Source organism: Stegostoma tigrinum, chromosome 22, assembly GCF_030684315.1.
Source record: "Stegostoma tigrinum isolate sSteTig4 chromosome 22, sSteTig4.hap1, whole genome shotgun sequence".
In the NCBI taxonomy this organism is placed as follows: Eukaryota; Metazoa; Chordata; class Chondrichthyes; order Orectolobiformes; family Stegostomatidae; genus Stegostoma; species Stegostoma tigrinum.
The window spans coordinates 22,172,425-22,199,229 of NC_081375.1; the positions used below are offsets into that span (position 1 = coordinate 22,172,425).

Consider the following 26,805-nt stretch of genomic DNA (forward strand, 5'->3'; position numbering starts at 1 on the left):
CACTAGAGTGTCCATGGTTGGATAAGGACTCAAGCATAAGTCACAACACCATGACTTTGAAACGGAAAGTCATCAAATGCAAAACAACCTGTGATCTCACTTAATTGGCTCCAAAGAACTTATGCCTACTGCAGCTCCAGGTCAGGCTCTGTAACCCCTGGAAATCCTGGAATTCCCTGGGCTAAATGAAAGGGAACATTCCCTGGGTCTCCAACCCTTTTCTTGAATTTTGTGCTTAAGAAATTTTATAACAGTAGAGAACACAAGTTAGAAAAACTTGTCAATATTTTTAGAAGGTCATCTTTGTAGGTTAGATTTGGTCTCTGTCTACCTCATTTCAAGACTCAATGGAAGTCTCAACTTATGTTATTAATTGTGATTGAAAACAGATAGGGCCTTACCTCCTGTTTGTTCCTGTTTGATCTTAACTGCAGCAGCTCCTTATTCAACTCACGGTATGTGTCCTGTAGTTCAATAACTTGGCGACGACATAAATCTTTGTCCATGATCATTTTGCTAATTTGCAATTGTGCTTCATCCCTGGCTGAATAAGCCTGTGGAAAGTTAAAAAAAAATCTTTTACTGCGCATTGCCCTCATGATTAGCCTGTTTATGGCTACTTCAAAATTTATGCTGCTCAAGGAGCTTTATAGTTACAGAAGTTTTTACACTAAACTGATTATCATTAAGACAATGCTCCAACATGCACTGACTGACTCCAATAATAAACCTTTTTGGTATTCATGGCCTGAGGTTTCAGAACTAAAATGCCAAATGGTGTTTCTGGTTATCAAGCATACAAACAAAGTAAGGACATTATTTCATATTCACAATCCAACTTGAAATGTAAGATGAAAAGATATCCTCATAACTTATCTAATTTCTTCTCTGCAAAGGAAAAGGAGATAAAGGGATATTGGGACTAGATGGGTAAGTGTGATTGGACTGTGTGTTCCTATGTAGGAGTCAAATGCTTCATCCCCACTTTGTAACCTCTATGTATTTCTACTTTTAATCATATATCCATATTTAAAAAGTTTCAGTTAACATCAACATCAGCATGATAACAATAATATCAACAGGCTATTATTTCCAAGAAATTGATTATTTTATTTTGTGCAAGCAAGCCCAATATGGGGGGATAGAAATAATTTATTTTGAAGGGCTTTCAATTGGAAATGTTTGATCAATCTTAGTTTCGAGTTGATGGATTCTTCTCAAGTGGAGCACTGAGATTCTTCTGACAAAAATATCTTTATAAATGTTTCGCACTGCAGCTCAAGCAGTACCATTGTAACATTAACAACATTAATAATGTTTTAAAGCTGTAACTTCCTAAATATTATTTATCTCAGTCCTTCATGTTACCTACTCCAATAATTAATGTACATATTTACAGATATTATATGTACCACATTTGCCAATGTTGCCTGTTCAAACACTTGAATATAAACATTATTCATACCATTATCGTCTTTCCTAGTATCTATGTGTCATTAGCCTAATTAGTTAAATCATTTCCTTTTTAGACAAATACAATTCTCTTTCAGATGGCAATAATATGTACTCAACAATTTTGAAACACATGAAAAGTAATTATTATACGAAGCCCAGTACAATGATTGATATCCTTAAATAGATAAATAAGTGCCCTTAAAAGGTCACTAATTAATTGAATTAAGTGAATAATTTGCTGATACTCCCCAAAGGGCCTCATATATGAAGCATGACCATTTGGCTGAGACACTAAAAACATGATAACACCAATACTGCTGCAGAAACTACCACCTTCAGTGATGAGGAGATAGTTATAATTTATTTACCTCATCACGTTCTTTCTGCAGCTCGAACACTTGTGTCTGGAGTGAGGTGATTTTATCTTTGTACATATCACAGTCAATCTTCAGAGTAGCACATTCCATCAGCATATTCTCCTTTTCGTCCAGGTACTGGCAGTATAGAAGAAAGTAAAACAGGTTGAAATATTTTGAACTCATGGGAACCTCACTCCAAAACAAAGGCTCATCTGAAAGGAACACGTTCAGATGAAACTTAAGATATCAGGTTGCTAAAGTTTAGATGGATTAGTTCCATATTAAGTTCGATAGAAGACAGCAATTAGGATGCACAGTGAAAGCTTTCATAATTGTAAAGCAGCTAGGGACATTGATCCATTGTCAGTCGCACTGCATATATGCAAGCTGTTGTGGCAAATTTACTATTTGCATGGACTAACCAGTTGCTGAAATGCATTTTGCTTTTTGTCATTGTTCAGTACCTTTGCTTCTGAAAAGAAAAGGGATTTCTAATCATTTAATAATCCTGTTGTCATTTTCTGATGTCAGAGTGGCAGATGGGTTGAGAAATTGAGTTGGAAACCTAAGGACACCAGTGGCTTGGTCCTTGACAGAAAGTTAGGAATGGGCAAAGGCTTTTGACAGCCAAAGTTTGCAGGAACAATAACAGAACATAGAACATAGAATAGTACAGCATAGTACAGGACCTATGGTCCACAATGTTATGCCGAACTTTTACCCAAAACCTGAAATTGTCTAACCTCCACCGCTACCTTATGTTATCATCCATATGCCTATCTAATAGCCACATAAATGTCCCTAATGAGGCCAACTCCACTACCCTCTCTGGCAATGTATTTCACGCCCTACCACTTTCTGAGTAAAGAACCTACCTCTGACGTCTCCCTGATATCTACCTCCGTTCACTTTAAAACTTTGTCCCCTCATAATTGCTACCTCCACCTGAGGAAAAAGACTCTGGCTGTCCATTTCATCTATTCCTCTGATCATTTTGTACACCTCTACCAAGTCACTTCTCATCCTTTGTCGTTCTATTGAGAAGAGCCCTAGCTCTCTCAACCTTTCCTCGTAAGGCCTTCCCTCCATTCCAGGCAAAATCCTGATAAATCTCCTCCGCACCTTTTCCAATGGTTCCACATCTTTCCTGCAATGAAGTGACCAGAACTGGACACGATACTCCAGATGTGGCCGAACCAGGCTTTTGCATAGCTGGAGCATAACTTGACGGCTCTTGAACTCAATCCCTCTGTTAATGAAAGCTAACACACCATACGAATTCGTAACAATTCTATCCACCTGGGTGACAGCTTTCAGGGAACTGTGAACATGAACCCCAAGATCCCTCTGCTCCTCCACACTGCCAAAAATCTTTCCGTTAACCCTGTATTCTGCTTTCAAGTTTGTCCTTCAAAAATGAATCACCTCACACTTTTCAGGGTTAAACTCCATCTGCCACTTCGCAGCCCAGCTTTGCATCCTATCAATGTCCCATTGTAAACTAGAACAGCCCTCTGCACTGTCCACAATGTGACCCACCGTCGTATCATCCGCAAACTTACTAATCCACCCTTCCACTCCTACATCCAAAATATTTACAAAAATCACAAATTGAAGAGGACCCAGAACAGATCCTTGTGGGACATGACTCGTAATTGAGCACCATATTGAATATTTTCTGTCCACTACCACCCTCTGTTTTCTAAGGGTCAGCCAATTCTGAATCCAATCTGCCACACTTCCCTTACTCACATGCCTCCTTACTTTCTGCATGAGCCTACCATGGGGAACTTTATCAAATGCCTTACTTAAATCCATGTATACCACATCTACCGCTCCACCTTCATCCACGTGTTTGGTTACCTCTTCAAAGAATTAAATAAAGGTTTGTGAGGCATGATCTACCCCTCACAAATCCATGCTGACTATCACAAATCAAACTGTGCCTTTCCAAGTGATCATAAATCCTATCTCTCAGAGCCCTTTCCAATAATTTGCCCACCACTTATGTATGACTATATAGTCTGTAATTTCAGGGGTTATCCTTATTCCCTTTTTTGAACAACAGAATGACATCTGCCTCTTTTCAATCGTCTGGCACTATACCTGTGGACAGTGAGGATGAAAAGATCTTCACCAAGGGCCCTGCGATCTCTTCCACCACTTTCCACAGAATCCATGGATAAATTCCATCAGGCCCAGGGGACTTATCTATCTTCAAGTTCCTCAAAATTCCTAGCATCTTCTTTACTAACATCAACCTCCTCTAGCCTACCAGCCTGTTTCACACTGTCCTCCCCTACAACTAGGTCCCTCTCAGTTGTGAATACTGAAGAAAAGTATTCATTAAGGACCTCTATCTCTTTAGGCTTTGTGCACAAATTCCTTTTACAATCCTTGATCGGCCCTACCCTTTCCTTGGTCATTCTCTTGTTACGCACATACGTGTAAAAAGCCTTGGATTTTTCCTTGATCTGATCCGCCAAGGTTTTCTCATGCCTCGTTATAGATCTCCTAAGCCCCTTCTTCAGCTCCTTCCTGACTAAACTATATCCCTCTAGAGCCTTTTCCATTCCTCTTTTCCTAAAGTTTACATAAGCCTCCTTCTTCCTCTTAACCAGGCGTTCGACCTCTCTCGAGAACTATGGCTCCCTCACTTGACCGCATCTTCCTTGCCAGCTAGGGACAAACATATTGAGCACATGCAGTATGCATTCCTTTAGCTATCAATCAGAGAAAGGTTACCCCTCTAAACAGGATGGAAGGAAATGGTGAGGAACCACCCCTCCACTCACAGGCTGCATCTCATAATAAATGTGTTAGTGAGAATGAGAAAGGACCCCCTGAAAAACTAAAGAAAATTAGCCCTCAAGAAATCTGGCAGACTCCTCAGAAAAAAAACTGTGTGTACAAATATCTAACGGACAAATATAAATGATTAAATGTCAGAAGTGCTTGCTTCTCCCTGTGGTTTTCTAGTTTTACAATGCGTCTTTCAAAACTTTCAACAACGTTTAACTTTAGGATGCTCACACCTCATTCCTCAGACGTTCAGCCTGATCGAGCTCCAACCGCAGTGAACTCATCTCTTTCATTAGATCCTGCTTGTCTTCCAGAGCTTCTATACGTTCCTGCTCCAACATGTCAACAGTCACCTGTTTAAAAAATATTGAATACCTACATAATTTTAAAATAAAAATCCATAAATTATCATTGAAAGTTTTTTCCTGACAAATATTTCTTTCATTATGTTATTCCCTTTAAGCTTCTTGAATAACAATGGACTTTGCAACAATAAACATCGCATTTCAACAGTGATTACACCTTAAAATTACTTGAATGACTCTGTAGTGTATTAGGATATCCTGAGATTACATAAAATGCTTTGTAAAGATGAACCGTGCCTTCTTCTTTTGTAATTGCTTTTTGAGTCCCTTGGGTATTATAAATATCAGTTATCTGAGCTCTGAGAGGAAATCAAAGTTTTATATTCTGATTGGCAGAAAAATCAAAAAATAACAGTAGTGTGCCAAAGGTGATGGTATCATTGAGGTAATCTGAAAGTTAGAGAAATTTAAATTAAGGAGGAGAGCTTGAGGGAAAGATAATGATAGATACTTACACACATTGCACTATACTCACTGGGTTTATTTGCAACTCTTGAATCCTCGACCTCAGTTTATCAATTTCTCCTTTTAAGTTTAAAAGTTGGTCTTCTTTAGGCTTGAATGCTTCACGCAGCTTGGAGGACATTCTTCGCTCAACATCAAATTCTAGTTTTAGTTTCTTATTCTCCATCCGAAGATCATCCACCTTTTAATTAAGTCAAAAAGGATCATGATGAAATCATTTTTGGGATATTTTGTGAATATTTGAAGAGATTATCTATTCAGCAACGCTCATGTTGCTGTTTGACAACATCATCCAAACATACTGATTTAGCAATGAGATTATAGCAAAACATTAATTACACAAAAAACTTAATACAGATTATTTCAGCAGAGAACAAAGAGATTTGTTAGCACAGTCTGATTTACTAAATAATTCTGCTCTAAATATACATAAGTTAGTTAATTTTTAATAATTATTTTTGAATTGTGTGAAACTTTACCACAAATTTTAAGGAACTTTTTTTTAAAAGTGCAAGAAAGAAGTGATAAATCAACTATTTCTAAAATGTATAGTGTCAATCTACCTTTTGCTATTAACAGATGAAGTTTGTTCTTAAATCCTGAAGTGAAACAGTGCTGAGCAGCTGGTTTAACTATAGCATATTGTTTTCAATTTTAAAATTAACCACTGCTTAGTAATTATTAGAGATTCATTCAGTTTGCATTTATATTCTTGTTCATAGATGACCCACAGTCTATGTTGTGTGACTATTTCGGGGTCCAGATTGGGATAACTCAATAAATCAGTGGGTAGAGATGCAGCCCACATGACCTTGACAATGTAAATTTATTACAATCCCGTAAGTAGGTTGCAGAAAGAAGACATCAAATTTGTTATAATTTAATCTTCACATATCTCAGTTGAACATTACAACAATAATAACAAAGGCAAACAACAAGGACAATTTTTTTTTCTGAAGAAGGGTCTAGGCCCGAAACATCAGCTTTCCTGCTCCTCTGATGCTGTTTGGCCTGCTGTGTTCATCCAGCTATACACCTTGTTATCTCAGATTCTCCAGCATCTGCAGTTCCTACTATCTCAAGGACAAATCTTTGACTATTTGTATTGACAGAATGTAAACAACTACTACTGGTTTCTGAGTCACATGTAGCAAATTCTCAAAATTACAAATGAACAAGAATTCTACAAAATCTACAAATTTCAACATCTGCCCTTACCTCTGTGTTAAGAAATATGCAAGCAGAAATGGAAGAGTTTTTACGACGTATTTGTCCAGAATTGCAATATTCCACTTTACTTGAATCAATTGATTTTAGTGCCATTGACTAAACATATGACAGAAATGTAACATTGAGGGATGAGGCTAATTCATGACCTACAACCTTTTTTTAAAGTTTATTAACTGTTGGCAGAGGGAACAGCATCATGCTCATAAAACTCTTTTGCTGCACATCTCCTTGTTTGTATCTAATTATTTATACAATTACACAAGAGCCTTTCAGCACTGTACACATGATCCACATAGATAACAGTGTTATATCATTTGATAACAGCTGCATAATGTTTCAAATCAAATGAAATTTCTCTAAAAATTTCTTCAGTTATTCTAACAACATCTTATAAAAATCCATTTCACCAAGAGATCAGAGAGAAGAATTGTTTTCCTGAATACTTCAATGTAGACTTAGGCCTCTATGCCTTTGCCCTTGATTGACTCTGGTCACTCATTTCAAATGATAAAGAACATAATTGTTACTTATTTCTGACATGTATTACGAACAGACTAAACATTCCTTTTTCCATGATTTTCTGCTACATTGAAACAAGTTTCTACTGAATGTTATTCCGGTACTATGTCTGCCAGAATTGCTTGCAGTGAATTGTGCTGAATAATTTGTACGAGCCTATAAATACTGCAGACCGTGCTCAGGTACTCTAAATATTGCGACTGGTTGCGTGCTAGCAAAAGGATTTCTACTCCAATGTGTCATCCTTTGCATAATGTCATGATGAGTAGAGCAATCATCTTTCATTTCAGAAAACACTGTCACAATGTTTACAAAAAAATCCAAAAAGCAAGGTACGTGGCATTAATTGCCTCAATCCCTATTGAATACAGTGAGCATCTGCTTGGCAGCTCTTTGTGACAATGTAGCCAATACTGCTAACTTGCAACATATGGATATTAACACATTGCAACTCCTCTTTCATTATTAGCTTTATTTCTCTTGCCTTTATTTTCTACCTCTCCCTTTCTTTCATTCTTTCTGTCCTCACATGCTGACTTGCATCATCTCTCTAAAGTAGAATTTTCTGCATAGTCGAGAGCAGCACCCAAAATTACCCTGCCGGAGGCTGGTAATAAGGCTTATTAATGAAGCTGACTAAGCCAGGTTAGTGTTTCAGAATGTCTGGCAGGCTACATTTGATACCTGGCTTCCTTATTTATGCATGACTGGCCTACAGCATCAAGATAACAAACTGACATCTTCCCTAACCCCTGCCATCCCAGATCGCCATCAGAGATCAAAGGTCTAGGGTTATATAAGAACATTACCTGGTTACGACATGAAGGTAGAAATATATGATTGAACAATAAAGCAATACCTGTTGATATAGCTCTCTGCTCCGTGTCACAGACATTTCCTTCTCCTGCAGAGTATTTGTATATCGCATTAATATCTGATAGTTCTCCTCTTTCAGCCGAATCATTTCGTCATGGTGATGATTCCAGTCCATCTTAATTCTGCTCAAGTTAGCCTCAGCTGCCTTCAAACCCTTGAGCTCAGTCTTCAGTTGCTGGTTTTGGTCTTCCAAGCTTCGAACTTTCTCCTGAAACCGATGTCTGTGGCATTTCTCTTCTCTTAGCCATTTCTGAGCCTTCATCACTTCATTCATTAGAAACTGAATTAAATCCAAATTTCCTTTCTCAACTGCAGCAAAAAAACACAAATTGGTTATTTTTAGTGCTCTTTCTTGAATACCCATTATCAGAATCCTCTGCACGACAGCGTGATTGGGACACATTCCAGTTTTGTCATTTACTGCAAAATATTGACAGATCAATGACCAGAATGCCAGTAGTATGTATGCATGAGTTTAAGAAACTGTCAAGTAAAACTGAGAGCAAAGAAATAAGATATTTGCAGGGCTGGAATCATATGCTGATAATAGTTTTAGGTTTCTGAATTGCAGTTGGAAATGTGGTTGATTATTATCTAAGAATCATGTTTTGCTAAACTGGCTTACATTTTATCAGTACCTGTTGAGATGGTGTCCACAAAAGTCTATGGCAACTGCAGCATAGTATCATTTTGTGTTGCATAAACACTTTTTAATATCATTCTTGAAAGTATTTGGACATGATGCGAAGGACTAATTTTAAAACCAAAAGCTGATTTGTACCGTCTACATGACTGATTTAATGGCTACCCAATATATAGCCTAAGAAAACAGTTACTTTGATAGGTTATTACCATCACTATTGTGCAGTGAATTCACATAATAAACTGTTACTGGGTAAATCTTTCCATCCCATACCTGTGGACAGATCACCATAAGGGACGGATCACTTCATAATGCTCTGGTATGCCTAAATATCTAAAACCCTTTTCAATATAATAATGAGATACACCCACTTCTCTTCCTCCCATCCAAAGCCATAAACTCTTCTTCCAGGTGAAAACTGTGCTTCTGACAGCATTGTATATTTAATTTGTTACTTATGATGCAGTCTCTTCTACACTGTAGGTTGGGTGACTGTTTTGCAGAACACCACCATTCAGTTTTTGCAAGCGGATTGCCTGTACCTTTATTTCCCTGCCTCATTCCTCCTCACATACTCCATTCTTAGCCTCTTACATTGACACAAGAAAGCCCAATGCGAGGTCAAGGAATAACACCTCCACTTTTGTTTAGGAATTTTGCAGCCTTCTGAACTGAACACTGAGTTTGATAATTTCAGACTGTAATTACACCCCCCTCCCCACCAACTTTTTCAGGTGTTGATAATGATTCTGTGGTTGCCATTTACTTCTTTAGAATTACCTTTCATTTCTATATTTGTTCCATCACCATCATCTTTTTTGCAGTTAACTTTGTCTACATGCCACTCCGTTACATGCTTCCATCCCTTAACTGCCTCTGTATTTGCTTAGAAGTTGCTACCTCTCTTCCCAATTCAGACGAAAGGATATTGACTTTAAATGTTATCTCTGTCTACAGGTGTGAGGCTGGAAGTCAGTCTGACAGCATCCGAGTAGCAAGAAAGTCAACATTTCAGGCTGAAACCCTTCATCAAGACTTGGGGGCATGCCCAGAAATAAATAGAGGCAGGTGGTTGGGGCTGGGGAAATGGTAGGACAGATGGTGATAGGTGGATGAAGGTCGAGGGCTATTATGATTGGTCCGTGGGAAAGGTGGAGTGGATAGGTGAGTAGGAAGATGGACAAGTTAGGTCAGGTCAGCAGGGCAAGGGCTGGACTGGCAATAAGGCTGGGGGTGGAGGGATTTTGAAGCTGGTGAAGTCAATTTTAAGGCCATTGGGCTGTAAGCTTCTATGGCGAAATATCAGGTGTTGTTCCTCCAGTTTATGTTTGACCTCACTTTGACAGTGGAGGAATCCAAGGATGAACATGTTGTCAGGGGAGTGGGAGGGGGAATTTAAATGGATGGCAACCAGAAGGTCAGGTTGGTTGATGCATGCAGAGGGCAGATACTTTGCAAAGTGGTCCCAGAATCTGCATTTAGTCTCCCTGATATAAAGGAGGCCACATCTGGAGTAGCAGATGCAATATATAAGGTTGGATGAAGGGCAGGTGAATCTCTGCTGGATCTGGAAGTATTATTTTTGGCTTTAGATGTAGGCAAGAGGGGAGGTGTAGGGGCACTCATTGTACCTCTTGCAGTTGCAGGGAACGGTACTTGGTGTGGTGGAGGAATTGGTGTGGAGTATACAGCTGATGAGGGTGTCTTGGAATGAATTTGTAAAGCAGACAGGAGTGGGGAGGGAAATATCTTTTTGGTGGTGGGGTCTGATTTTAGGTGGCAAAAATGTCGGAGGGTGATGCCTTGGATCTGGAGGTTGGCGGGGTGGTATGTAAGGACTAAGGGGGATCTATCCTTATTGGTATTGGGGTGGGGGAGTTTATTGGGGCATTGAGTTAAAAAATTGGCAGGGGATATTGCTGCTTTATAGAACCTTAGTTAGGCTGCATTTGGAATATTGTGTTCAAATCTGGTTGCCACACTACTGGAAGGATGTGGTGGCTTTGAAGAGGGTATAGAAAAGATTTACCAGGATGCTGCCTCGTATGGAGGGCATTAGCTATGAAGAGAGGTTGGAGAAGCTTGGGTTGTTCTTACGGGAATGACGGAGGTAAAGAGCGACCTGTTAGAGGTCTACAGGATTATAATGGCATGAACAGAGTGGACAGTCAGGGTGGAAGAGTCAGTTACTAGGGGGCATAAGTTTAGGGTGTGAGGGGCAAAGTTTAAGGGTGATGTATGAGGGTAAGTTTTTTACACGGAGGGTGGTGGGTGCCTGGAACTCACTGCCGGTGGAAGTAGTGGAAGAAGATACTGTAGTGACTTATAAAGGGCGTCTTGACAAACACATGAATAGGATGGGAATAGAGGGATACGGTCCCCAGAAGGGTCGGGGGTTTTAGTTGTGACGGGCAACATGTCGGTGCAGGTTTGGAGGGTCGAAGGGCCTGTTCTTGTGATGCTATTTTCTTTGTTCCTAAAGTGTGGGAAATGAAGGAGATGCGGTTAAGGGCATCTTTAATTATGGAGGAGAGAAAATTATGGTCCCTAAATTAGGAGGATATCTGGGATGTCCTGGAGTGGAATGACTCATACCTGGAACAGATGCGGCAGGGGCAGAGGATTTGGGAGCATCTTTGCAGGATGGTTGGTGAGAGGAGGTGTGGTTGAGGTAGTTGTGGGAGCCAGTGGATTTGAAATGAACGTCAGTTGTGAGTCAGTTTCCAGAGTTAGAGATGGAGAGGTCCAGGAAGGCGATGGAGGTGTCAGAAATAGTCCAGGTGAATTTGAGGGTGGGGTGGAAGGTGTTGGTGCAGTTGATGAATTGTTCGAGCTCCTCACAGAAGCACAAGGCCGCACTGATGCAGTCATCAATGTGACGGAAGAAGATGTGAGGGATGGTGCCAGTGTAGTTACAGAGGAAGGACTATTATCACCCTTTGTCTCTCCACCACAGATGCCTGATTTGCTTTGTATTTTCACTGCCTTTAGTTTTAACTTTAATGTAATTTTAATGTTGCTTGTAGATGCCTATAATTAATTAAATTAAATATTATAAATATGTCAATGAGATATAAATATAAGCACACATGTGAAAAGGTGATTATAAATGTGTTTTTGTTACAAAACAGTAAATTATAAGAGACCAAACAGTAAATGGGAGTATATTAATGTAAAGTAAAGAAAATAGGGGGAAATATACGTTTTAGTCTTGTAAATGCAAATTAGTAGGATTTTCCCTTGATTGTCAAAATTAGAGCTATCATGATTAAAATATAACCTTTGCAAAGCTGCTTGAAGATTTCATGTGCATCAAAATTAAGATTACTTCTCCTCTTGCCTTCTGGAAATTTACAGTCATACCTGAACAATTATGATTAGAACTCTGGCATTATCTTTCCCCCGAAAATCTACTCGTGATACCTACATTGCTGAGCTGCTGAGTTTAGCCAGGCGGCATTAAAACATTATAATTGGTCTCATCGGAAGGAAAATCTATTGGGAGTTCCAACTTCTGATTGCTATTCAGTGGCTTCTGCTAAAAGAAACCGTGTATGTATTGTGGTTTAGTGCACAATTTGGCTCATTAATAAATGCCCAATGCAGTCAAATCACTTGACGGTTCTCAGTTTAAACTGACAAACGGAGAATGGCCGCTTAGAACCTTATTTCAGAAGAGCTAATGCCTTCAAAGAAACAAAATAGAGGATAGGGAAGAAAAATATCAGAAGCTAAGTCTTTTTTCAAGGGACAATTATTACAAAGAAGTACAGAAAAAGAATGTTGCTGCAGTTCCATAGGCAACATGCTAAGTTGAACAATCTATAGAGCACTCTGATCTTCAGACTGCAAGATTAGCAAGTAGGGAAGATATTTGTGAATGATGCATTGCCTGTGAAAAGAGATGCAAATCCAGTGAAAAATATTCATATGCAGACGTACGATCTAAAATGTTGGAGTATTACAATGCACCTGCGGGTGGCAGTAAGAGCGTGTGTAAGGTACTCTTTCAGTCATATCAGAGCGACACTGTTAAACGATTATCTACAAAGTACGGAGAACCGTACCATAGCCAATTATTTATTAGTCAGCAAGAGGAGATCAACCTAATCATGGGAAAGTAAAGCTCGATACCGACCATCCTCTTCCTGCAAAACTGCTCAGGTGAACCATGTTTTGAATTGTTCATTGCCGATGGATCTCTAGATTTTAGACTCAGTTCCAAATCATCCAAATCTTACTTTGTCTGCACATGACATTCAGCTAGCCCTATTTCCATAATGCTAAGAAAGCATTCGTAATTTTTAACATTGTTTAATCATATAAGTACTTTACTTTTACAAGTAACATCTATAATTATGTTCTTACATATAAAACTAACAATAACTTAGATAAAGCCTTATTGAGGGCACAGCCTTGCAGTGCCAGATCATTGGCACTCGGATTCACACAGTCAGTCAATTTCTAAAATTCAGGCAGGTAAATGAGTAGAGAAAATATACAAAGGCATATCGTCTTTCCACATGAAAGAAAAGTGTGAAAATCATCGTCTCTAGATGTTTCAAAACCCCTACAGTCAAGTGCTTCTGAAGCACAGTCACCAATAGCAGGAGGATAGCAGCCAATCTGTCCAGAACAACTTTCACAAATTGCGATGTGAAATTGACCAGGTCATTGCAGGTCAAAGATTGGACAGGATACTGAGGATAACTCCTTTGTTTTTCCTCCAAACAGTGCCACGTGATAATTTAACATCCACTCGAGTTGGCAGATGTTTAACATCTCATCCAGAAATTGGCACCTTCACTGGTGCAGCGTTCCCTCTGCACTATATTGAACTGTTATCCTTGATTTTTGCATCCAAAGCCTGAAATGGGACTTGAAATAACAACTTTGTGATTCAGAGGCAGGATGCTATCTAGTTGATGTTCCTCGTAAAAATTGGGTTGCAAAAATGTCAGTGGCCACTAAAGAGCAGATCGCTACACATTCTCGTAGTTAGTGCATAGCCTGGAAGTGAGGATGGGCAATGGGATGTTTGTTTAAAAAAGATTAGCCTTACCGAGCATGCTGCTACAATCCCGGGTGGGTTCCTTCCCAGTTATTAATGTGTAAAGTTCAGGATTATAAAATCCCAAAGACTCCAAAAAGGCAAGACCTCCTTTCTTTCCCCGAGTTCTTAAGAGATCGAGCATGTGCCCTGGAGATTAAAAGTAACACATTAATAATTTTGACTGTCTGTGCTAAGTAATTAATTTTCTAACTTGTGACTGGTTTAAGGATCAATATTTAATCATAAAGAATCTTAATTATCGTAAAAATCAAAATGATTGTACAATATAATTTCAAATCGTTAGACTACGCCCATGTACATCAATGATTTTTGTCTGACTAATGGGTTGAGTTTGTGGATTTCAGACTGGCCGAAGCTGCAGGCACAATAATTGATTTCAGTGCTTTTGGTTTAGGAAGAGGAAATCAGTGTGTCATTTCTGCCTGGTTACCAGGGAAACCCAAGTGAACATTTGCTAAATTTAGAACATAAAATATAGAATGAGAAAAGGTCATTCAGCCTTCCCATCATCCATTCTGTTACATTTTTGAGACTGACAACCAAACTTCTGTGGAATGTGCAATTAAGCCACTGGATAGCACATCTCAAATTTCTAATCAGGACCAGAACGCACTGATGGAATATTACAAATTGGACTTTGTCTACAACCTTACATCAACAGATCAGATTGACCACTGGGTAGATACCAATCTTTCATATCCATGGCCTATGTTTAAATGCAGCTCAGACTTTGCACTTGGCTGCAAGATTCCAATATGGAATGAGATTTTGGCAGCCTTGAAACAGCATATGATTGCATATAATGTGGTATTTATTTGCCAAGTTCACTCAGAGAAACTGAAGAATATCTGATGGAAAGTGCCTCTAATGAACCTAACGACACCACATGCAAGCTAAAAGTATCTGACAAAATGGAAAGTGTTGTGTTCCTGACAATAAATCAACGGGGCTGGTATATCAGCACGGCTTCACCCTTTACTTAAACATGGAGAGACCTTGACACTGATCTGGCTTCCTCAGAGCCATTGATCAGAACCTCTGACACACATCTTTATACCTGTCAGCCCGGGCTCTCTGATTGGATTAGATCAACAGCCTCAAACAGGAAACTTACGTTCTAGGAGGTCCACCTGGCTGACCTCATTACAATCACTACACTTCCACGCAAACATAGCTAATTTATTTTATTATGTTTAGAACTGTGTTTAGAAATATTTACCAGTTCTCATATACCGGTGGTTAAGGTGGGGGGCAAAAAGAATTTCTTCTTCATCTGTCTCCCCAATTACACGGCACTGGCGCAAGAAGGGTGTGATGTGACAGGGGCGGACCTTGCTCGTGATTATATGGCGCTGGCTTTCAATCAGGTCCCATATTGATTCTTCATCTAGATCTTTTATTTCCTTGTCTTCTGAGACAGCTATGTCCATGATGAATAAGGCTAAAAAAGGAACAGTTAGAGGGTGTAAAAACACATATACAATCATTCCATATTACATTTGGCATATGAAGTACAGATTTCACTGAAAACTCATTATAATGAGGTAATGCTTTGATAACTTTTTTTAATATTGAAGGTGTAACACTATGAGACGCAATAGCTACTATTTTACATTTAGAGGATTTAAACAAACCACTGTGATCCAAGAAATTTGGCCACATGGTGCAATGGTTAGCACTGCTGCCTCACAGATTTGCTTTTAGCCTTGTGTGACTGTCTGTGTGGAATTTGCAGAGTTTCCCTGTGGCTGTGTGGGTTTCCTCTGGGTGTTCCAGTTTCCTCCTACAGATCAAAATTGTGCAGGTTAGATGGATTGGCCATGGTAAATTGTTCCATAGTGTGCAGGGATGTTCAGGCTAGGTAGAATAGCCATGGTAAATACAGAGTTATGGGAATATGGTGGGTGGATCCTGGTGTGATGCTCTTGGGAGGATCAGTGCAACCTTGATGGGCCAAACAGATTTTATCTGCACTGTATGATTGTATGTGTGATTCTATGCTATGAAATTTCACAAAATGCTTTGTGAATACGATTCAGCTGTAATTTATTTACCTGAGCAACTGGAATTTCTAATATCCAAAATAATGATGAAAATTAAACAAACTTTGGTGATGTTACCTATTTTACAATAACAGATCATTGTCTGTTGTGTCTTCTAATATCTTTGTTAAAACCTTTATTTGAAATATCCATCCTTGTTCAAATATCCAACATAAAAACAGTGGTGAACCAATCATTGGGTATCCTGATCAATTTCTGCACATGAATGTTGAGGCCTGATTTTGACTTTGGGCCTCATTTCCATTGGGCTAGAGAGTGATGGATATCGATAGGTGCTGGTGAGGCAGAATTGAATACTGGTCCATGCCTTGTGTTGCTGGAGCCCACATGTAACTGGAGGACTGCAGTCAACTGGAAAAATGGCTGATTGAGTAGGAAGGGAGCAGAGGCTGGTGGAGTTGTGTTGTGATGATGCTGTATATGGTGGCGATTGGTGTCCTCCAGAGAAAGTAATCTTTGAATGTGGAATGATAAAGCTCACTCGTTTCAATTAAGCATACTTTAAACAAAACATAGTTAGTTGAAGCCTAACAAGAGGTCCCTTAAGGATCAAGGCTTTGGTAAACCGATTGAGTTAGTGAACAGGATACATCACTTCCTCAGATACTGTAAACATTAGGTTTCAATAAGTGTGCATTTATCTTGTACACAGGAATCTTTAAGGAGTCATACTAGCTCCATTTCCCCACTCATCTTCCATATCTGCCCATAATGACTCAGTTATCAGGTAATGATTGTGTGCAAGGAGATTGGGAAAGGGAATAATGTCTCTTCTGGTAATACTAAGTATTCTACATATTATTTTTCATTGTCTCATTTCCTTTTTATGCTTTCACCATAATATGTTGGCCAACTCAAAATTCTGAAAGCAATAAATCAAAGTTGAAGTGGCAGGAAACATATGGGGCAGAAACAGGGAAAGCATCCAGAAATCTGCTAATGAGAAATGACTAAAACCTGATGAAAGCGACTGATATTCACTTCTGTCCTGGTAAATTCAGATTCTAGGATTTGCATTAAATATTCCAAGTGCAATGCTCCTCAATCCCCTCAAAATATTGAGATCCCTATGTATGTATTTCCAGATCCCAGACTGCTTTTCAGTACTGCCTAATGTTAAACTATGTCTCCACTGCTGATAAATCAATTATCCCAGTAAGTGTGACTTGACATGACAACTCATTATTATAGTACTAATTCATTGTGACAAAGCTATCTGACATTGACTAATTATATGTATGTGTACATGATGATACAGAAATCTGTCAGCATATCTGAATAACAAAAAATATTTCAGTGTAGGAGTTTATGACTAATTTTGAACATTCTCTGCTCATCATTTTTATGTGGTTTCTTATTAGTCACCAGTTGGATATGCATCAGGACACTGTTACTTTACATCAGGACCTGGTGGGTACATAACGAGAAGACAATGGAAAATGTAAGTTCACTTGACACTCCATTAACTGCACAATGTATTCACTGTAGAAATTTCTGAATATTTATCTGGATGATTTACTGGCTGATTGGACAAAATGTACAATCTTGGTTTAGTCTGAAAATATATGAAGCATGTTGGCTTTTCTCTCTACACCTCTACCAATTCCCAAGCATCTCTTCACTGATGGTCTCTCTTGAAGAGCAATGTAAGATTATGTGTAAGTGTGCATTGCTCTTTCTGGTTTGTGGCTACATGTGGGAGACACATGCAACGTAGTTTCGGGCAGAGGCTGCTAAATTATGTTCAATAGGACATATTGGGAGAATGCAGGGCTGTTTTTTACAGATGTGGCATTCCAGCAATTAACAATATGTACAAGTTGTGCTTTGCAGGAAATCACAGATGTCAAAATAGTGATTTGAATTATTCCGGATGGAAATCACTTACTGGACACCAGGAATTCTGGCAATATGTTCACCAGATGCTCTCTGAATGGGTGCGTCATGCATATTCGCTGTTATCTCCCACAAAGACATTGATTGAAATAAATATTGCTTAAATACAGTGCATTGTAATTCCAACAGAGCGTGGCATAGCATGATAGTGTATTAATTACAACAAAACAAAGCTTATGGCGAACAAAGCTTAGGCCAACAAGAAAACTGAGGGCATGGGGTAGGATGAAATCAGCAGAGTTTTGGATCGGTTTTGAACAGAAGGCTTTCCAGGAAAACTTTAAAACAATTGAGACTGGGGGCAATAAAACCTGGATACGGTTTTAATAGCTGAGGAGAATACCAATACAGTGATATGATGGAGATGAGGACAAATGTTTCCATGATGGAGAGGTTATAAGGCTAGGAGTTCAACTCTGCATACAGTATGACAATGGGATTGTGAACAATAGTCAGGAAAGAGAACCTGTGGTAGAGTCCAAAGATGATTACTTTCAGTGTTTCAGATTAACTCAAGTACAGTGTATCTCATCATGACTAGATATCAGGTAAGCAGCCTGACAACACAAAGGAAGTGATGTGGGGGAATTAGTGGTGTGGTGTAATGGAGTAGTGTCAGTGTGCATGTGGACCAAAATATCAAGTCTTTGGATAATGTCAATGAGAAGTAGGAGGGAGCCAAAAATAGAGCCTTGAGCTCTCCAGAGGTAGAACAGTATTGTGGAAAATGAGAAGAATTTATTACTCAAGATTCTCTAGCTACGCCTGTACAGGTAGGAATGAAATAGAGCAAGGAGAGACTTAGTAAGCCGGACAATGGAGGAAAATTGCTAGAGATGGATGGTGGCTATCTGTCGCCTATATTGAAGACAAGTAGAGAAGATTGGTGACTGAAGGTGCAGCACTGCCGAAGTAACAGCACAGGCAATTATGACTTTGTAAAGGGTAGTTTCAATGTTGAGGCAGTGTCGGATACCTGAATGATGAGGTTCCAGCATAGAATCTTAGAATCCCTGCAGTGTGGAAGCAGGTCATTCAGCCCATCAAGTCCACACCAACCCTATGAACGGCATCCCACCCAGATACATCCCCTTACATTATCCCTGTAACCCTGCATTACCTATGACTAATTCACATAGCCTGTACATCGTTGGTTGTAGGAGGAAACTGAAGCACCGAGAAGAAACCCACGCAGATACGGGGAGAATGTGCAAACTCTACACAGACAATTGCCTGAGGGTGAAATCAAACCTAGGTCCCTGGCATTGAGAGGCAGCAGTGCTAACCACTGAGCCACACATGGTAAAGAAGAATATTCATTTAGGCAGTGATAGCATGAAAAATTTAAAGGAGAAATGAAAAGGATAGAATGTGGGGGAATTGCTCAGACACAAGGAAGATGCTAAAGTAGCAAAGGGACAGACTAAGATTTAGCAATAAAGGTCGTATCATCATGATAAATGTTTTGGGTGAAGCAAGTCATGCAGGGTGGAACAATATGGGAAGTCAGGAGGTTTAACAGTGAAGTTATTCCGGATGAAGAGAAAAGCATTGGTTATTGATCCGCTGCCAGGCTAGTGTTGGGAGAGGTGAGTGAGATGGAAAAGAGATGCATAAAACTGTAGTGTTCTGGGTGGCAAAGCCAGCAAGAGAGGAGGTAAGAACGCTTGGAATTGCTCATAAGGAATGATTTAAGGCTATGAGCACATCTATGATCTGCCTTTTGGAAAATAGCAAGTGAAGGACAGAGGTAGCCATGGTTTTGAGGGAGGGAGTCAAGTATGCAACAGCATAAGGGAGCTAGGAAGACAAAGGTATGGTGACAGTTTAGGGTAAGGATATCTGGGATTGGAGGACGGGACGTGAGCAAATTACTAGATGGGGGAAATAAAATAATGTGTGACTGGGTCATGGGAGAAGGCAATGGGACTGAAAGACTTGAGAAGAAAAGTAAAAGAGAAAAGGTCAATGTCGTCGGCTTTCAGTTTTGGACTGCAATAGCTACCTCTGAAGATAGGAATCATTTCAGGAGGTAGATCACTGAGAACTCGCAGCCAAAATCACATCTGGTAAACTTAAATAGCTGCTGTGCTAATTGTATTTTCATTATGATCTCTATCTGAAGCTTGTCTGATATTCATTAATGTATTTGGTACACTCTGAATGGGTTACTCATTAAGATATAAATTCATGCTAAAAGAGAATGCCTTTGAGCTTCTGTTTGGCTGCTTAGTCTGGTTGATGAATGCCTGGAGATTCCCTTGATTTAGCACCAGATTCAAACAGCCGTCAGGAAAGGGGAAATCCATAGCTCAGAGGCAGTCATGGGCAGTTTTCTTCCATGTCAGCAATAAAAAATGTTACTTCACCACTGATCAGGAAATCCAGATAAGTGCATCAGGAACACAGTAATGGTGACTTTTATTGTTCTGTAATGAGATTCACTTTACCCCAACATCAAGGGACTTTATTCATAGAATATTGATTATTGCAAAGTCAACTTTGGCAGTGCAACTGAACACTAGAAAGAACCAGCTCTGGCTACAGAAGCTACTAATTTAGTAATAGAAGATATAAGAGCAAATGTAGGCCATTCAGCCAATTGAGTGCTCCACAACTAGATAAAATCATGGCTAATCTGATAATCAACTCCACCTTGCTACCTTTTCTCTAGAGCCCTAGATTCCCTCACTGATTAAAAGTATACCTCAACCTTGAATATAATTAATGACCCAGCCTTGACAGCCTTTTGTAGTAAAGAATGCCATAGATTTACTATCCTGTGAGAGAAGCTAGTCTTCTCTGTCTTAAATATACAACTCTTATTCTGAGATTATGTCCTCTGGGGCATGGATAGGGTTAGTAGCCAAGGTAGGGAAATCCAAAACTAGATGGTATTAGTTTAAGGAAAAGATTTAAAAGGGCAACCTTTTCACCCAGAATGTGGTACGGGTAAGGAATGAGCTGCCAGAGGAGGTGGTGGAGGCTGGTACAATTACAACATTTAAAAGCCAAATGGATGGATACATGAATAGGAAGGGTTTAAGAGGGATATGGACCAAATATAGGCAAATGGGACTATATTAATTTAGGATATCTAGTTGGCATGGACAAGTTAGACCGAGGGTCTGTTTCCAAGCTGTACATCGCTATGGTCCTACATTCTCCCATAAGGAGAAAAAACCTCTACTCTGTCAAGCGCCCCTGAGAATCTGTGGAGCAGGAAGGCTGACATTTCAGGCCTAGACTGCTGTTCCTAAGAATCTTCTTTGTTTCACTTCTTCAAAACAAGGGAATTCATTTTTGGGGAAAAAAGAATGGATTATCTAATCGTTTAAAGTAAGCAATGTAATTGACATGCAAAGTAGGAACCTGGTGAGTTCCAGAATTGACGTAACAATGTAATTTGTGTGAAGCAGTTTGTAGTTACAAAAGCAAAAATACTATCAACTTGGAAAATATGGATTAAATAATGAAAATGCTAGAGATTTCAGCAACCCTGATAGCAAATGTGGACAAAGTAGCAGAGTCAATGTTTCATTATCATTTTGACAAACTTCAGAAATTCTGATGAAATAACTTCAACCTGAAGCAAGAACTGGTTGTCTCTCTACATATACTCTCTCAATTTCTAACAATCCCCAATGCTTTCTGTTTTAAGTTCTAATGGGTGATTGTTGATACTTCTATAATTGGGTTGGAGCTCTGAGGTAGAACAACACATAAAACAATACCTGTTCTCAGTGTACTGTTGTAATGTTATAAATGCAAGTTCTTCCCACAGCTATAAATCAGTGCTTGACAGATGATATTTTTCCCATGGAGAGTAAAGGCAAGTCTGCTTTCACAAAAGTATTTCAAAGGTTGAAATGTACTTTTGTAATAATCAGTTCTTAACTTTTCTTGGTAATTTGACTCTTTGGTTTAATTAGTCAATAGGTAATTAACTTAGCATATCCAATACTTTGTTTTCTGTATAAATAATTACATGATTTTGCCTGTAGTGGAAGTGATTATACTAATGGAAGCTTGGAAAAAAAACCCATGAAAATCTGAGTACTGCAACAATGTCGGACTTTCAGAGGTCATGTTGTTCAAATTATTTCAGTTCAAAGAAATTAAGGACACTAAGTGTTAGGATTTTGCTCAGGCTAAAAGTGATTTATTTGAAGACAAGTGGGCACAGAATGGAAGCAATACAATCAGACTGTAAATTTAAACTGATTAAATTCAATATTTTTAAAAGTTGATATAAAAAGAAGTAAATTTTTGTATTAAAGATAACAAGGTGTAGAGCTGGATGAACACAGCAGGCCGAGCAGGAAGGCTGATGTTTCAGGCCTAGACCCTTCTTCAGAAAATTTTCAGAAATTTCTGAAGAAGGGTCCAGGCCTGAAATGTCAGCCTTCCTGCTCCTCTGATACTGCTTGGCCTGCTGCGTTCATCCAGCTCTACACCTTGTTATCTCAGATTCTCCAGCATATGCAGTTCCTACTATCTGTGAATAAATTTTTGTATTTCTTTCTTCTTATATTTTCAAAATTGAACCTTTGGGATTTCCAACAGAATTTAACCTGAATCACTCATTGTCTCCTGCAAGGATAAGGGGACACCAGCAGACTAATCAATTGCTTTGACGTACTTCAGTAGCAAAGTTATAAACTATTTCTTTTCATTTTGTTCCTTTTCACTTCAGCACTAAGGCAGTTACCATTTATTAGTGATACTGTATACATTCTACTTATTGTGAATCTTATCAAAGATGATCATTGTTTTAGCTATACTAAATATGGTGTATATCACCTCTAAACTAAGGCAATATAATCTCACAGTCTTACTGCAAGCTTACATTCCATGATAAATGGAAACCACAAACTAGAAATTGAATAGTATAATTTATTTGTGGGGAACATTGCATTGTGTCAGGGCTGCCTTGTCTCAGCCCTAGAAATAATTTGTTTTCATTTGACATCAACATGCTATTCTGAGTAGTAATGGAAATATGTCACAAAAAGCGATTTATTATTGTCTAAAAAAATTAAAACCAATCTCAATGTATGCCATTTGATATATATTTGCATGAAATTTATGTATCTTAGCACTTTGAATTTGTTATCAGTATTTTTACCACGAACTCATATGTTAGGACTGAACTAAGTTTCCCATTTATTCAAATGCATTGACAACTAACAACTGATGATTATAACAATGTTGAGTATATTTTGTCTGACTCATACATACAAGTCTAGACTTTGAACTTGTTTTTACTTACAACATGCTAAACTAGTTTTTAGGCATTTCTTAGTATAATCTAAATTCGTCAGTTGGGAGTGTAACTGAACGTCTCCTTGTCATCCTGTCAATGTACCTGCAGAACTGGAAGCATACAATGTGCGTAAGGAATAGTCCCTTTGTCTTTCCTTCAAAGTGCGGCAAACTTCCACTCCATACCAAACCATGGTGACTCAGCTGAGATTAGGAAATCATCCTCACACAAACCATAGATGTAAACCCAAATCTGCCATTAACAACACAACACTAATATGCTGGGAAATTATTATTACTTACTATTTAAGTTACAATTTCAATCCTTTAACAATCCAATAAACTAACATATTTACTTATCTAAGTTAATTTTTAACAGGAGCAGCAGTTGATTTCAGACATAGATAGGTAATGGCAAACATATGACTATCAATTATTGTACTTAAGTGTCAGACAAGCAATGAATAGCAACCTGCTTTATAAACCTTAATTTCTACCTCCATTCAATTCCAAAGAAGTCATGCTCGACTTGAACTGCTTCCAAGATACTGCCTGAACCGCCAAATATTTCCAGCTGTTTCCATTTTTATTTCAGATTTCCAGATCCACAGCAGATTTTTTTAAAAATTATAAACCTTCATTTCTTGTCTAATCACCAGTTACTGACTAAACTGCTAACATCAGTCATCATACAATGCAATCCACTTACAGCAAAAGGGTTCTCATGCAGTGTCTGAAAATACACGACAAGGTGCTCTCCTACAGAATGAACAATTCTTCCTACTTCGCTTAGTCAAAAAGCACAACCACAGAACAGAACAACACAGCCAGAGAGAGAGAGAGAAAGGGATGGAAACAAGGAAGTAAATGTTTTCCGGAAATAGATGAAAATAAGTGATCTGTTTTAAATAAACTGTTTAAGAACCGTAATATTAAGAGTCTTAGTAAATACTCACCTTTTCCACTTTCATTTTCCAACCTAGTAATTGATCCTATTGAATGTTGTGGAAAAATAAAGTACTCTGTATTTCTATAATGTGAACAAAGTATGAATTATTAAGATCGAGAAATGGTCATCATAAATGATACAATTGTAGTGTGGCCAAAATGATGCACCATTTTCCAAATTTGGCCATTCAATAGATTATTAAGCAGAATGTTTGGATGAATTATATATTCTTTGGCCAACTCATAAATCCTAATTTTCACTGGAAATAAGTGACAAATCTGGGAATGTCAGGACAAGTGTCAGAATCACCCCAACTTGACACCATGAAGTGCAGGTAATTTTGACTGCTGGGGACTGTTTAAACATGTTGTGTCCAACGACTCCTATTGCAACCTGACCTATCATGACCAGCAATCAAACTCCTCTCAAGTTAATCTCATAAAGCAGGGTCAAAAAGGGAATTCTGAAACAAAGCAATGGGTATGAGTCAGATCCACAAATACTCTGAAGGAGCAAATTGAAGAGGATTTTGCAGGTAGGACTCACATAAATGGTCTGTACTGATGGAAATGTATTACAGTGGTGAGAGGGGTGGACAAATAATGGCAATTGTGGGGCGGAGGAGTTAGGAAAAACTCAGGCATTAGGTGGCACAGAGTTTCCTTCAAGGGCTAGACAACTCTGTTTCTCACAGGCCCACAAAGTAACACAAACAAATATAACCTCATTTTCTCAACTATTTCCTGTTCATTGGTACTGGCTGTCCCTGGCAAAGGTAGCTCAGGGCATGAAATAAATTGAAAACTAATGTAAATGACATTATCAGATCAATTTCTGAAGTTTAATGGAGCCTTGTGTAAAATGCTGATGACCGCTGGTACCAAATCTGTTAAAATATAGGGGTGGTGCATGACGTAGCGAAGATGACAGTCATGCAGCCATTAGTGGAATCCCTTTTCAGGTGCAGAGGATTTTTACAAAATCAGAAGGAGATCATTTGACATTTCATGCTGGTTTATGAAAGCTCCTGACAAACTCATTTGCCAGACCTTTCCTACATCCCTTAAAGTTTTCACTTTGAATTATTTATTTACTCCCTCTTTAAAAACAAACACACATTATACTCCCACCATTGTCTCAAGAAAGGCACTCCAGATCTTTACACTTGCTTGCTTTCAAAAAATCCCCATTTTTCTCCCATCATTCTTTGTCTGGATGTTAAAATATTTACATACTTTAGTTCCTGCTTACTGGCGTAAGAATTGACTCCATAATCTGATCCTAATCATGCAGTGTCTGTTGATTTCATCAGCCATGATAGAAATACAAATGTTGCGCAAGTAGAATAATACAATCAATTCTGAAAATCTCTCACTCACTCTTGTATCTCCCTAACAGTCAAGAACTTTCCCTCAGTAAAATAACTCAATCATTTATGCATATGATGTCTATCAATACATCTGACATTGCCACTACAGTTTGAAATAAGATTACTACAGCGTATATGAATCATAGATGCTCACATGTGAGGATCAATGGTCGGCACAACATTGTGGGCTGAAGGACCTGTTCTGTGCTGTACTGTTCTATGTTCTATATATGATTTTCACCAGGGTCTCACAGCGGTAAGTGCACACACAGATTGACTGTACCACATGCAGGTACACATCCAAGACGTATCACACATAGAGAGGCACATACTTACGTTTAATTATTAAAATGACAATTTTCTAAAACATTGTCCTGAAATAAAACAAGATCAGATAAATGTAGAAACACCAAAAACCAAAGCCTTGTTAGATTCTCCTGCAGAATCAACAAAACATTTTCATCAGTAAAAGCAAAGAAGAGAAAAGAAACTGACTCCACAGCCAAAACAATGGACTCCACTTTCAAAACCTTTTTCAAGACACAAGTATTTTCATATCTGAATTAATTCAAAGCATTTAAGAATCGCACATATAGATAGACATACACCATGCATTTACCTTTTAAATAATGATCCACCTTAGCAAACCCATTCGTGCAGAATAATGCCAGAATTTAAGGCCTCCTGTAAACACTGCTGAGAATCTAGAGCACCCACACAGTGCTGTCAGCCCATCTGTTGCATTTCAATCAGGTTATTGTAATTATATCGTGCATTGGACCATGCTTGAGGTTGCTTCCAACGCAGTTGCTGAGCTTTTATTTATGTCTTAATTTAGAGCGAAGAGGTAAATGGAAATAGCATCTTTTTAAACCTGAAGAAACTTAGAAGGATTTGTCTTGTTCTGTTTGAAATATGTTTATTTATAAAATGATTTAATCTTGCCACTGAAATGTAATCTAATCCGTTCATATCTAAATTTCAGTATTTTCAAGCATTCTCATTTTTAATTTAAGTGGATTGTTTCCCTCATTTTACCTGAGGATAACATTTCTTTTGAGATTCTCCTGCTTCCCCACTAAAATGTCTGTATAAGATAGAGGTACCTTAGGGAAATGGGATTATTGGATATTCCTTGACGTAAGAATTTCTGCCCGAGTTAAAATAGGACATCAGGGAGGACTCGCAAGGATCGTCTTTCTTCCAGATTTAAAGCATCTTTCCTGATCAGCTGATTTTCAATATTTTGTGTCTCATAGAATTTCTGGAAACTTAGCAACCTTTGAAGGCCATGAGATTTAGTTCTTTGCAAATCTGCTATTTCCTGCTTCCTGATCTTGAAATTAGTGTCCTACAGTGGGTTATGACCTATTCATGCGACAAATCTTTCATGACAGTCGATGTATTTGATCTCTGAAATAAGAATAACTTGTATTTGTGAAACACTTGCTAGTTTTTCCGTGAAAAGTAGAAAA

The 26,805-nt window shown here is 38.5% G+C and overlaps 1 protein-coding gene across 4 annotated transcripts in view; it reads right to left on the reverse strand.

The window, feature by feature from the left end:
- Positions 1 to 26,805, reverse strand: part of card14 (caspase recruitment domain family, member 14) — a 100,442-nt gene that overhangs the window by 46,182 nt on the left and 27,455 nt on the right. The window contains exons 1-8 of one of the 4 annotated variants that reach the window (XM_048555098.2): positions 25,950 to 25,972; positions 15,008 to 15,229; positions 13,777 to 13,914; positions 8,055 to 8,380; positions 5,457 to 5,627; positions 4,850 to 4,969; positions 1,824 to 1,949; positions 402 to 554 (exon numbers count right to left, since the gene is read on the reverse strand). In XM_048555098.2, the coding sequence (XP_048411055.2) occupies positions 402 to 554; positions 1,824 to 1,949; positions 4,850 to 4,969; positions 5,457 to 5,627; positions 8,055 to 8,380; positions 13,777 to 13,914; positions 15,008 to 15,218 (1,245 nt within the window). In that variant the 5' untranslated portion in view covers positions 15,219 to 15,229; positions 25,950 to 25,972. Of the gene's footprint in view, positions 1 to 401; positions 555 to 1,823; positions 1,950 to 4,849; positions 4,970 to 5,456; positions 5,628 to 8,054; positions 8,381 to 13,776; positions 13,915 to 15,007; positions 15,230 to 23,721; positions 23,804 to 23,968; positions 24,039 to 25,949; positions 25,973 to 26,805 lie in introns of those variants that run through there. The other 3 variants (XM_048555099.2, XM_048555097.2, XM_059653550.1) reach the window with 3 other exon arrangements.